Source organism: Carassius gibelio, chromosome A23 (genome assembly GCF_023724105.1).
Source record: "Carassius gibelio isolate Cgi1373 ecotype wild population from Czech Republic chromosome A23, carGib1.2-hapl.c, whole genome shotgun sequence".
Taxonomy (NCBI): domain Eukaryota; kingdom Metazoa; phylum Chordata; class Actinopteri; order Cypriniformes; family Cyprinidae; genus Carassius; species Carassius gibelio.
Genome location: NC_068393.1, coordinates 22,974,980 through 22,988,748, shown reverse-complemented (window position 1 = coordinate 22,988,748; position 13,769 = coordinate 22,974,980). Strand labels below are relative to the sequence as shown.

Below are 13,769 nucleotides of genomic sequence, written 5' to 3'. Positions count from 1 at the left end.
GAAAGCCTTCAGAAGACTGACTGCAGCAACAGTGTTCAAATCTGGGTTTTATTATCTGGGATGAATCTGATGGTAATGTTGCGGTCAGAGGTTCGAGTGAGAATCCTACAAATGTTCCCCACAAAGCTGTGAACTATAATGAAATCCTGTGTAGAGGGAACAAAAGCAAGGCAATGTTGTGCAGGAATATTCATAAATCATCTCATGACGCAACACATGTACGCCAATAAGATGTTTTTCAAACTAAAGCTGTCTGTTTCTAATGAGAATTAAACATGCACTGCTTTCTCATTGTTAGTTGAGTCATTCAGTTTAAGGAGAATGGTTAAAAAAAACAACAACAAAAAAAAACATTATATTTAGGCTAATGGTATTAACATATTTGTTTTTTTGTTTTTGTTTTTTTACAAAAAAAGTGTTTTAAATAAATATTTAACAGAATATATACAGTTTAATGTGTATAGACACTCAACAAAAATATATTCTAGAAACTTTATTACAGATTTTCTTTTATCATAGAAAATTATTATTATTATTATTACTAATTTAAATATTATTATAACTTTTCTTTGAATTCTTTTTATATTAATACAGTTAATTAATATAATAATAATAATATAATAATATAAATAATCAATATTTTATTTTAAAACATTTTTATATGTACAACCAGTCAGTCAAATGTTGTTGCTGAATATTGTATTATAGAAATTATGTCATAGAAATATTATAATACAGATTATATATATATATATATATATATATATATATATATATATATATATATATATATATATATATATTAGAAATAATAATATTTGATATATTAATTAAAAGTTATAATGAACTTATACTTAAAAACGGGATGAAGTACCTTTTAAATAAATATTTTAATGGAGCATATCAATTTTTACATACATTTTAAATATAATGTTTAATGGATCTTTGTGAATTTTGGTTTCCACATCAAACAATTTTTTTTTTACTTTGAAAAAATGGCAATAAAAAGGAAGTGATGTCATTTGAGCTGACATTTCGATATTTAAAAGTTCAAAGTTTGTTAGCTTTTCATATTCATCTAATGACGATGACAGAATGTCATAACGCCTGATAACTGGAAGAACTGGAGATTTGATTTGAAACGCTCCACCAGTTTGCTCAGTGCAATTCATTAACACTTAAAAGACGTTTACTATCGAACAGCAATTGACCAAATGGAAAATGCAGCCTTATCCAGGTTTCACCGCATGCCTCATTTGTAAACAGCTGCCTTTTAATTGTTAATAGAATAAGTCACCGCATCATTTCCTGTGGCCGGTCATTCGCTTGACCTAAAGTTACCTTGGTGGCATGACAGATGGATCTACTCTTTCCAACAACAGCAAATGTTCCAAAAATAAATCTGTCAAATGGTTGGAAGACCCTTGCGTCTCCCCGAGCACAGCGCGAGCCGGAGATCTGAGGAAAAATATAGTTCCCTAAACAACAGCAAGTGTTGACGCCACCATATGAAGACTGATTGATAGCTTTAAACTGAAATGAGATCATAAAACACGTTCATTTAATAAGTTGCCAGGATAGTATGATGAAAACTGCTGACCTTAAAAAGAGAAGAGGCTTTCATGAATGAAACAGAACTGCGTTAATTACTGCAAATGATACACTGAAAGGTAATCCTTTATATGAATCTGAATATGGCAGTACACAGTAAACAACCCTCCTCAAAGACCCCAAATGATTCCTCATAGCCCATCTGAGCTGTATGATATGCAGCAAGTTTCTACTTGAAGAAAAAATGTAGAATGAAGGAAACATTTTTTTTGGGGGGGGGGGGGGGGGGGGGGGTTCAAGAAGCAAATCTGGAGTCATCCAGACAGGACTGCCGTTTATGGTCAAGCAGGTCTTAGATCATGTTAGCTAACGTCTGGAGATCCTGGCAGTAGTCTGAGGATCTCCTTCACATCAGTGAGCTTGTATAACATATGGCCATAAAAAGTCCATCACTTCACTGCATTCTTCTCTTCCTGACTCCCTCCTCTCATCTTCAGGAGTGCCACATGTGGCCGGGGGCTCGTGAAGGGAGCAACATAAATTGGAGTCGTCAGCCATAAACGTCAGGGCCCTTCACAAGCATCATGCTCAGTATGTCCTTATCCAAGGTGACTCAGCATAAACAAGCATACGCACCTGAGTTCTGGACTGGACTCCTGTACTATTGGTTGTTGTTCCTGCTGGAGCCATGGTTTAGAGGTTAGTGCATGTCCTGATCTGATTATGTTGCAGACACAGGTTCAAGGCTGGCCTACATAGAGTGATCAACACTTTATATAAATTAATTAATTCATGAAATATATTAATATATATATATATATATATATATATATATATATATATATATTTTTTTTTTTAATTATATAATCTTTATCTATCATCATTTACCTCTTATATATTATATTTTATATATATATATATATATATATATATATATATATATATATATATATGGAATTATAAGGCACAATTTCTATCTTAACCCCTTACATAGTATTTTAAATTGGTATGACTATAATTAGACATCACTGGTGAGACCATGCAGTGCATTCCAATGCAACGGTGTATAAAGCGAACACAGGAGTGACACACTGCAAGCACAACTATTTAATTAAATTAAAGACTCACTGATGGAGTTCAAACTGGAAATAGAAAACCTTGCATTAATACAGTGCATAACTAAGTTTTTGCATTCGCATTAAAATCAATGCAGCTTTTGCATTCACATCCTATTGCATAAAAAATGTTATCGCCTGTAAAAAAAAATACAACACAAATACAAAAACAAGTTCTTATTTTCTATTTATTTGTAAATGCATCTTATGTATATCAAGAAAAATATATTTTATATATATATATATATATATATATATATATATATATATATATATATATATAATTGTTATGTACATTGGTTTACATTTTACAGGGGACATTTATACAATCTAAGACGTGAGACACGTCAGTAGAAGAATATCCGGTACTCTCTGATCCAACGACATTTTGTACAAAGTCTGTACATACAGTATACATACATTCAACGTTGGCCATAAGCACCAGTTTCACCAAGAATTTCATGTAGACGGCAAGGAATGCAACGCTAACAGTACGCAACCTCCGCCTGAGTGTCTGTGTTACTCGAGATGTATTTTTAGTGACTTTTAGATGAGTGGCACTTTAAAAGAACCAATCACGTATGGCCATCTGTTTCAGAGAGCAACAAAAACATGTCTTGAGAGATACTGATCCTCCGTGGCACTGGTTTGTATGTTAAATGGGCACAAACAGCTGCAAAACATCCATATCATATACGCAGACAAATGTGTTTCCTTCATTCCTACAGGACTCTTCTGGTCTGCGAGAGGTCTGAGTTTTTCTGGTTTCTTCCCGTTCTGCAATATCTGATCCGAGATTGGATTTCCTGAACACAACAGTTGCTAAATATTATAAGCAGAGCAGCAAAACGATACCGTAATCATTTCTACGCTTTCCTCCAAACCACAGTCAAACCATAGAGCAAGTAGAGAACCAGAAGAGATTAGTTCCTGTCATCACACTAAACATTTGTATATATATGTGAGTGCATCTATAGTTGCCGGCGGCTGTTGTGCCTGTTGGAGCAGTAGAAAGAGCAATGAGTTGATTCATCACCTGAGGCACTCTGGGTAAAGTTGTAGATGTTTCCATTTGGGCTTTTGTTTTGGCAAAAACAGACTACATCGAACAGACTGCATTGTCAAGCTTGTTCCAAAGCTCTACTCAAAATCCGATCCAATTATACAACCAGGTATAATCTTGTTAAATATTAGCATTAACTATCAGCACCCACTGGATATTACACACATTCTTTAGCGAACACATAGTCAGCATGCCCTATCAGCAGTCAAGCTGTTTTCATGACTACAGTTCCCATGAAGAATGTCCTCTTTCAACTCCAGATGTGTCCCAGACTACATTTCCCAAGCAGGAGGATTTGTCCTGCAAGCGTCCCCTGTACAGGAGCTCGCTGTTGAGAGCAGTTAGCACCTTGCAATTCCAGTTTCTGTCATTCAAGCTCGTCTCGCAGAGACATTTTGGCAGATAGTCCCAGGTTAAAAGGACTGTTTGAGGCAGGTTAGAACAGGTTTGATCGTCTGTATTGACCTAGTTTAGCTATCAACTTACTGACTTGTATCGTCTGATTTCTCAGGTATGAAGTGTGTTGCATTGCTGTCAAAAATATCTTCTAACCGCAAACACTTAACCACAGGTGCCTTGGCCCCAGCCACAAACATTTAGACTAGAGAAAGGCCCAGAAGGTATCTTGTTTTAATTTTTTTATGATGAAAGCAACCAATGACAAAAAAAAAAAATGAACAGGTTTTGTATTATCAACTAAAACATCAGAGAAAAATTCAATACTGATCAGAAGGTCCATTCACATCTGTCAAATGTGCGTGTTTTGACTTCCGTTGATTCGCTCTATGGTCTGTCCAAGAGGCGTTTCACAGTTTGCTAGCATTCAACTGAAAGTCAAGAGGAAAAGCCTCTGTGTTTGCCAATAGCTTATAATGGCACAGTCCTACCAATGATCAGTAGTTCAAATGAACCCCAGTTGTTTTTGTTTAGTTTTTTTGGTTTAGAGGAGCTAAACACATTACGTTGGCAAAAAGAAGCGACTTCACCGTGATTTTGAACAAGGAATGTTGATGACTGGCAGATACATCAACAATTCATACCTCAAAGTACAACAAAAAAAACGTTTTGAACATTTTGTTGCGAAAAAAAAGAAAGAAATTGTTCTCAAAACAAAGAAACAACTATGAACACTACAAAAATACAATCTACGAAGCTTGCGACATCTGTGAGGCCGACGAGTCAAGTAACCGTTTCAGAACCAACTCTTCTTCAGTTCATCCGAGCCTCGCGTAATAAATTATCACAGTACCACAAATGAATCTGTCTTTCCCTCTTTCTTCTGTTTGTTCATTCTTTCTCTCTCTTTCTCTCTCCATGGCGGGAGGTTGTGTGGGGTCAGTGTGCAGTGCGCGCTGTCCTGCTGCTTCGTGGAAAGCGATGGACTTTGATGTGTTTGGACAGGTGATCGCTGCGGGCAAATTTCTTCTCGCAGACGGGGCACTGGTACGGCTTAACTCCAGAGTGAGACCGGCGATGCCGTGACAGCTCGTCCGATCGGGAGAATCTGCAAGAAGAATCCAGAGATAAAGCCAGACATCAATGGTTGTGCACTGATCCAGTTCATTTTTGTTTTTTTTTTGGGAACAATATGCACTGTGGAAAACGCACTTTGGCTTTTTGGTTTCATTGGTATTTAGTTTTATGACTGTGTCTAAAAAAAGCAAAGAGCCTAAATGCCTCAATTCCAGTTATTTTGAAGTCAACATGGTTCTTATTTACTCTGTACATCTTGCTGGTAGGACTGTGTCATCTTGCTTGCACCTCATTGCTCTTTGTAATCATTAATCTAAGTATACCAACTTATACCACTTCTGAACCTCATGATTTTCCTAGTTAAATATCTTATTTCATAAAGAAATACAAAAAAAAAGGAAGGAAAAAAGTGTGATAAGGCCACAGACAACATTTATCATTGACACGCAGTGCCTTAATTAGTCAATCATTGGATAAGCAAAATGGAAATACATAATAGAGAGCAAAACAGATAATAAATCAAAGCCTATTTGGACAAGACAGCTCATTATTAACATGAATAAACCCTACTGCACGTCTTTTTGTTCCCTTATGTTTGTGATATTGTAAGACGGGCAACCAGCACTGTGAAATCGGACAAAAGGTGAAAACGGTGCTGGAGTTACTGAGTAACAAAAATGAAAAGCACTGAATCAGTGACAGTTAAATCTCTTTCACAGACTTTGAGGCGAATACTCTGACACAGAACGCATGCAACGTCAAATAAAACTGTCAAACAATTGCTCCGTGTCTTCACTACCGAGCAACAAATGGTTTGAGCTCAGAGCAGATTTAATGAGCAACTATATTTAACCCGGCGCTTATCCCAGTGCTCAAGTTCCAAACGAAGATTTGCACCACATTCATGGCTGTTAATGTTTTCTGAAAGCAACCAGAACAAAGACCCAGGAGAAGGGAAAACTCACAGCTTGTTTTAGAAAATATGGAAGCATTTTCCTTAACTTAATTTGCAGTTCTCTCTAAATCAAGTTATGCCATATACCCTGCCCATAAAGTAATAGAGACTCCTGGGAAATTAGGTATATAATATCTCTGGTGTACAAATAACTATCAACTTTAATCCTTTATACTACCAATAGACATCTCACTCAATAATACACATCTGAATATGGTGTGCAATTTTGTTTGAAATGAGAAAACAATAAACTCTTGCTCAACCCCATACCATGGTTTCATATGAAGCCATAGGCGAGTTAGTATCTGTTTCTAATGTCCCGGGAACATGTGTAGAGTATTTTCAAGGTTATAAAAAAACAGTCTCTCTCTCTTGTGTTTGGCTTTTCTTCCACTTTTACAAACAGCCTAGACAGGAACAGTACATTTGTAGCTATGCTAACAGTAATGTGATAACTTTGTGCTGAATTTTTTTAATTCTCATTTTATAATTAAAAGAAAACATATCAACATGTTAAGTCACATAGCATATGCTTACTCTGACGCTAACTAAACCATCATGTTTTTTTGACTGACAAAGTATCTCACATGGTGTATGGTATGCGAGCAAGTCTTTGAAGTATGTTGGGATGGGACGGTGGTGGACTAATTGTTGCCCTGTGGGACAGGATGGGACGGGGTACCCCTCCTTGTTGGACGTCAGAGCTCACAAACAGAGCTGTTCTGGCACGCTCTAGAGCACATGCTATTAACTTCTATTCAAATGCCTACATTTTTTCATTTTGGTTGAAGAGTTTTTCCCATGCAGCCAACTATAAGTGTGCTGAGTGCTTGATTCCGCCTTGCAAATCTGTATTTTCCATTTCAAAACAAAAGGAGTTATGCTAAAACAATTTGGTTCGCTCTACTACACTCACATGTTGATACTGCAAACTGTATCAGTTTAAATAAAGCTTTTCATGCAAGTTTTGTCCTCTATTAACCTTTGTGTGCAAGTTGCATAAAGCAAAGTATGCACTTCCTGGTTTGTTTCCTGGTGCATGTGTTTCTAAAGCAAAGCACAGGACGTGTGAGCAAAGACGTTACCATCTAGACGCCAAGCCAACTAGTGTGTTTTCTAGTCAAGTACCAGTTATTGTGTAAGCTTTAAGATCTAAGAAATTTCCAATGTAAGTGTGAGTATGGTTTTGTGTGTTTGTGTCACTAGGACAATTTTATTTGCGGAGTACCAAAGGAATGCTAAAAATGCTGGCAAAGCATTGCCGCAGCCAGGCTTGAGGCAGCCAATGGAGCATTCTTCTATTGCTTTCTTCCCTACATAAATTTCCTGACAGTGTTACGGAGACCTCAGACAGACTCACAGACTGCGGAAGGTCAGTCACTGCCAACTGCTATCCAAAAGCAAGTTTAACCAAGGTCGCTGATAACAACAGACCTCTCAAAACAGTAAGTCTTATAATACTTGACTAGAGGCCTATTTCTTGGCAGCACTAACCTACCGTTCTGATATTGTATTTATTTATTTTTTATAATAATTAGGTACTCTTGGAAAGGTCGTACATGAAACTAAATAGTTAAACCAGGTATACCACTACGACCAAGTGCTTGAAGATTATAATTACTCAAAGTTTATAACTAATGCAATCAATTCAAGATTACACTTGAACACCCCCAAGCATGCAAAATACAAGAACCAAACTCTTTTCTTTCTAAGACTACCACTTAAATCTTTATCTATACTGTCAATCCTGACCTCACTACAACCGCTGGTGCACTTTAAACAGTATCCAGGCCTTGTTCAGAAAGATTGAAGCTGGACATAGACTAAGAGTAAACAATTGAAGCAGTGAACAGGGCAAAGTCTGCCTCTTCAAAGACTTTATCTAATCTCCCCACAGCAGAGATAACACAAACAAGACCCAAAATCTAAGGACAAATTGTGAATGAAATTTTACAGCTGCAATTTAAAGTGATTATCAAGCAATGTTGTGGAGTCACTAACTAAAAGTAGCGAGGCTATTAATTAAACTACATTTATCAGTAATGTGAACATAGTTCAGCTGTTTTCAAAACAGCATATTTTTTGCAGTAACAAGCTAAAGTTTCCAATGAGTAGCAGTGCAGAAAGACCCACCTGCATGCTAAATCACATTGTATTTCTTTTATATGTAACACTGTAAATTCTGATCAATTCTTGTGAATCGGTTCATGTCATACAGGGGTGTACAATCCTGCTCCTGGATGCCCACTATTATGCAAAGTATAGCGCAAATACTAATTGAACACACTGAACCAGCTAATTAAGGTCTTCAGGAAAACTAGAAGCCATTCAAGTGTGCTGGGGCTGGATGGGTTAGAGCCAAACTCTGCAGGACACTGACCCTCTAGGAGCTGGCTTAGAAACCCTTAATGTAACTGGTTCTTGACAACTAACATCACATTATACATTAACATAAATAACTTACAAAATGTCTCAAATGCAAGGGATATTAGTGACAGATTACCATATCTTTAGATTTGGCTAGTCCACATACTAGAGCTCTATCTAGTCCCTGTTTGAAGTCCATTCATGAATGGTCAACAAAGATAGTGATGTACCACAGTGATTTCGCAATAACTACAACTTACTGGAGTGAAAGCTCTTTGTACACAAGCAGACCTTGACAGCTAACCTCTGCTTCAGTGAAAAAAAAAACCTGTACAGAACTAAAACACTCACCTCCAGCCACAGCCAGGCCAAGTGCAGGCAAATGGTTTCTCGCCCGTGTGTCTCCTCAGGTGCGCCTTTAGGTGACTGCTCTTGGTATACATCTTGGCACAGCCAGGGAAAGAACACTTGTGCATTTTAATAAGATCAGCTACCGAACTCTTCTGGAATTTGTGACCCCCAGCTACAAGCCCTGTTCCCTGGCCATCAAATGTTCCGTTCTCTCCAAGACCTAAGGGCTTAGCGGCAATGGGAACAGGGGCAATACGGACAAATTTGGAGGAAGAGCTGTTAAGGCTGGCCGGTGGGGTCACCTGAGGAACCAGAGCGAAGGTTTGACCCTGGATGTTGACAAGGAGCTGGGTTATTTTGATGTCTGAGGCAGGTTGAGGTGTTGGTGTCGAGGGGGCAGTTTTAGGGCTCAATTCCTGTTTGACTTGAATGGGTTGGAGCTGTAGGATCACAGGCATGCTAGGACTTTCCACCATCACTACCTTCCCGGAAGAGTCCTCGTTTTTCAATGTGTTTTGAGGATTTGCAGAACCCCCTACATTTTTAGGCTCAGAGTTGGCATCGACTTTGTCACTTGAGACAGGCACTGTTTGGTCTAAGTTTTGAGGCCAAGGATCTAATGTAGGTCCTTGGATGCTTTCACAGGTCACAAGACCCTCTCCAGCTTCCTCTTTCAAGGCCACCACTTCCATGTTCTCCTCCAGGAATTCCTCGATCTCCTCCAGAGTGGGCTGAAACAGTAGCCCTGCATGGTCCTCTAAGTCTCCAGGGAAAACAGGGAACTCAAAGCACTCCTCTTTGGTGGTGCGGTCCCGTCTCGACTCCCAAGCCAGACCCATGGGAAGAACAGGGGGAACCATGGGAGACACCATGTTTGAGGAGGGCGAGTTTTGGCTCACAGTTAGGGACTGAGAGTGAAGGAAGTCAAGGAGGCCATCTTGACTTTCTCCACTTGAGTTACTACCACAACTAGAGCTCAACGCCTGAGACTCAGGGCTGGAACAGGAACGTTGGCTAGATGAGTCACTCAGGTTATCCTCTGAGAATGGTGATGGAAGCATATAGTACACCCCCTCGTCTGTCACCATATCCGGTGGGTTGTGAGCCGGCAGCAAATACGTGTAAGGAAAGAAAGTCTCTTCATCAAGCAGCAAGTGATCCACCATTCCTGGCTACTGCCTGTCCAATGTGAGGAAACCACTTGTACAGCTCCCTGCTATGATTGATTCAGGTTTTCGGTCTATAAAAGCAAGAAACAAAATCAGGATTAGCAATAATTTGACATTTCATTGATGCATAACATTCAAAGTAATTTACAGTATAATAGTTTTAATGGCTGTCCAACTGAAGAAACTTTGAGAACAGACTTTTAATAAAGATCTCAGTTATTACAATAATTTGTAAAAAGCTTTGGTCCAACTGAATCCATACTAGTCCATCTTTTGCAAAGGGATTAACAAACCCAGATACCTTTACTTCATTCAGTACGTACTGTATAGACTCCATTTAGCACTGGCAGTATACACACATCCCAAAAGCATTTAATGTGCAATGTGCAATGTGCATTTAATCCTTTAAATATTTAATGACTTTGCAAAAAACAGCTGTAGTCATATTATTACTATGCATGTAAACAAACTCGATGCTAGGCTGAATGATAATTAATTGACTCTTTTCCACTTCACAGGGACATTTTAGACCCAAGATAAAGGCTAAGCTATCTTCAATTCCTGCCTTGTGGATGTGTGAGACACTGGAAACAATTTACTGTAATAGCTGTATACGTCAACGTTAAAATAAGGATGTGAACATGTTACTCCCTCACACCAAGATTTGCAATAAAGCTAACCATTTAGACAAGATAGCATTGTGTGCACACAACGAGTCTTAGATTATTGTGTTTGATTGGAAACAGATGATTATTGGAAATCAAGACTCTTGCCAAAGGAGCACATAAAATGAAGCTGTTATGTGTGAGACAACTCACCATTTAATCAATAAACTGTGTTCAATACCTTAACGTTTTCTCCTTTTTTGGTCTGTGTTGTACTTGATACATAAAAAATATATATATTTGGTTTTCTCTCTCTCTTTCTCTTGGTGTTTTTCTTGTTAGCATAAAAGACTAACTGTAGTGCTGCTATCTGCATATCAACCATAAGACATTCAAGAAGGCAACAGTATTAATTTCTGGGAATTTGACCACCAGAGCCTTAAATTCTGCAGCTAGTAATTTCATTATAGCATTCCTTGGCTCTTGCACTGAAAAGAAAAGAAGAATCTGTAGCTAGAGCAATGTAATAACCAGTCCAACAGAGACTTTACACATACTGTCAGAATAAGAAGTGGAATAAGTGGACTGGGGCTAGTTGTCACACTTTTGACTCTAGTGAATACTTTTGTATAGACACAAATTTGGCCACACACACACAAAGGTGTAATAAAAAGATACAGCTAAATAAACATACTGAGCTGTTGAGCCAATAGTGTGGCATGTGGTCATTGTTACTGAGTGACAACTACACCCAATCTTTGTTTAAGAATAAAATAAAAGTCTATCACATCTTTAAAACACCCACTAGAGTTCTAAGTCTATAGAGCGGTCAATAAGCTTGCTCACAGTTTGTTCAAGTAGTTCATTAGTCAGTACTGGAAGACGATGTTTAATCGCGGCGGTGATTCTAGCGCCCCCTGTCGGTCGCAGAATGACCGATAATAACCCTGACATCTACAGGCAGTGTCAACACCCACATGTGTCCACAGCAAACTCGGGAGGAGACATTGTTTTTTCAAATACTCTTAGACACCTTGAAATCACTTTAAATATCCCTTTAATTACATCACATTACACTGTCGTCATCATATATTAAAACTCAAAGTGGTGTAAATATGCAGTGAACTAACTTTCTAACTAAACATTTAAGTTTAAATTTTTCATGTGAAGACTGATACAAAAGTAAGAGAACTACTGAAAATTTGCTACATTATCATCATTGAAATAAATTATAAAACATATGTGTAATTAAAACAAAGTTTAAAATATGCAACATGTGCATGCTTTATGCAACATGAAAAAATGTGATCTTGATCTCTCTTTCTTTAAATGTTTAACTGCATACATGAATCCTGGCTATTCTAATTTATATATATTATTATTATTATTACCTCACGTTCAGACGCAGCAGCTAGTTGCGTGCAGTTTCCGCGCGTGCCACGCGACTACTCGACGCGCTAATAATAATAATAATAATAATAAAAGAATAAAAACAAGCAAACTTACCTCTTTAAATCACGCGCATTAATCCTTGCTGTTTAATGTTCGAGGACGATCCGTTTCTTTTTGCTGAAGAATGCTTCATTAGCCGTCAAACGTGCCCTTGAGACATGGAGCGTCTCGTGGCAGATCATGCTCTCGTCTCTGTAGTATTACGCTGCTGTCACACGATCTCGTCTTGTGGGCTTTAAGAGTAGATTTGGGGAAGGCTGCTGAAGGCTCGTCTGCTCAACACGCTGGTATTGGTGGAGCCGTGGATAGAGGCAGGACTCTTTCCTTTTGTCGTCAATGAACAGCTTTTACTGAAGTACACTGTTGCTTCTGTCAACTGACCGACGGAGCGAACTTCAACTCTTGTTGCAGCGGTGCTGTAATATCAGCGCATCTGGCAAAGAAAGTTGATTTAGACTGCAGAAAATGAGGTGCAAAAGTTGTCATAAATGGGAAGATCATTAATGAAGTGGATCTTTTTTTTTAATAACAGCACTATAATACAATAATCTAATGGTGTTGTGAGATTAAACTGAAAAGATTGCTACTGGCAATTTAATATGGGATTAAAGTAAATACTGACCTCATAAAGACAAACTGCATTCCACACATTTGAATGTGATAACATGTTAATGACTTTCCTATTCATACCTTTTCATTGATAAATAAGACAAGGTTCCAAAAATATTCCTGTGCCTTGGCTTAACTTTTAACCTATCTTAAATGTATGGGAAGGAAGGAAGACTTTAAACCATTTTTATTTATTTATTTTGCAGCCTTTCCAGGGTGTGTCCAAAGATCATGACAGAAGAAAACAAGTCCATTCAGTACAAAAAAGTAATGATAATAGGCACTCAATAAGAAAAATTAAGCATTAAGCATGGAGAAAATAAGCATTACATTAGCTGCTCACCAGTGGATCCTCTGCAGTGAATGGGTGCCGTCAGAATGAGAGTCCAAACAGCTGATAAAAACATTACTTGGATCACTGTGGATTATTGTGATGTTTTTATCAGCTGTTTGGTGTGTCATTCTGACGGCACCCATTCACTGCAGAGGATCAACTGATGAGCAAGTGATGCATTGCTTAATTTATCCAAATCTGTTCTGACAAAGGAACAAACTCATCTACATTTTGGTTGGCCTAAGGGTGAGGAAATTCTCATCAAATTTTTATTTTTAAATGAACTATTCCTTTAATGAAACAGATTAATCAAACAATCACATTATATTAATAGTCAATAGACAAAAAAGTTTTGTTAGGGATCCTCTTGGAAGCAGCTTACACACGAGGTGTTGTTTTCCACTTGTGGCTATATGAAGTCACACAGTGTATTTTTAGTAGAGGGATCAAATCAATCTCAACTCACTCACCTCTTCAGTGCTTACTAACAGAAAATGCATTTTGTCTTTATATGGTTTGCTAGAAGCCAAACAAGACCCAAAGGTCTTGAAACTCAACAGTGAGCGCTTTTGATACTTGTACTGTGCAGCGTGTGATTAAGTAAGGACAGAGGGCAAACACAGACCTGTCAGCTGAAGAGAGTTAACCCTTTGTCTGCATGACTGACTCTGTGAACTTGAAAGCATATCTTTGGTCAGACATAGTCTGAGGTGTAGAACTTTCTT

General features: G+C 37.9%; 1 protein-coding gene across 1 annotated transcript; it reads right to left on the bottom strand.

Moving 5' to 3' along the window:
* Positions 1–2,836: 2,836 nt before the first annotated feature.
* Positions 2,837–12,376, bottom strand: LOC127944847 (Krueppel-like factor 15). The gene is made up of 3 exons (XM_052541172.1): positions 12,156–12,376; positions 8,876–10,115; positions 2,837–5,233 (listed from the first exon to the last, which is right to left on the bottom strand). The coding sequence occupies exons 2-3, from the start codon at positions 10,039–10,041 to the stop codon at positions 5,065–5,067; spliced, it is 1,335 nt and encodes a 444-aa protein (XP_052397132.1). The 5' UTR covers positions 10,042–10,115; positions 12,156–12,376; the 3' UTR covers positions 2,837–5,064.
* Positions 12,377–13,769: the final 1,393 nt, after the last annotated feature.

Bases quoted from the DNA above. Each gene is read 5' to 3' on its own strand.
- LOC127944847 (XM_052541172.1), bottom strand. From the start codon at position 10,041: ATGGTGGATCACTTGCTGCTTGATGAAGAGACTTTCTTTCCTTACACG. The intron at 5,234-8,875 runs GTGAGTGTTTTA...TTCTTCTTGCAG, and splicing joins TGGCCTGGCTGTGGCTGGAG to ATTCTCCCGATCGGACGAGC.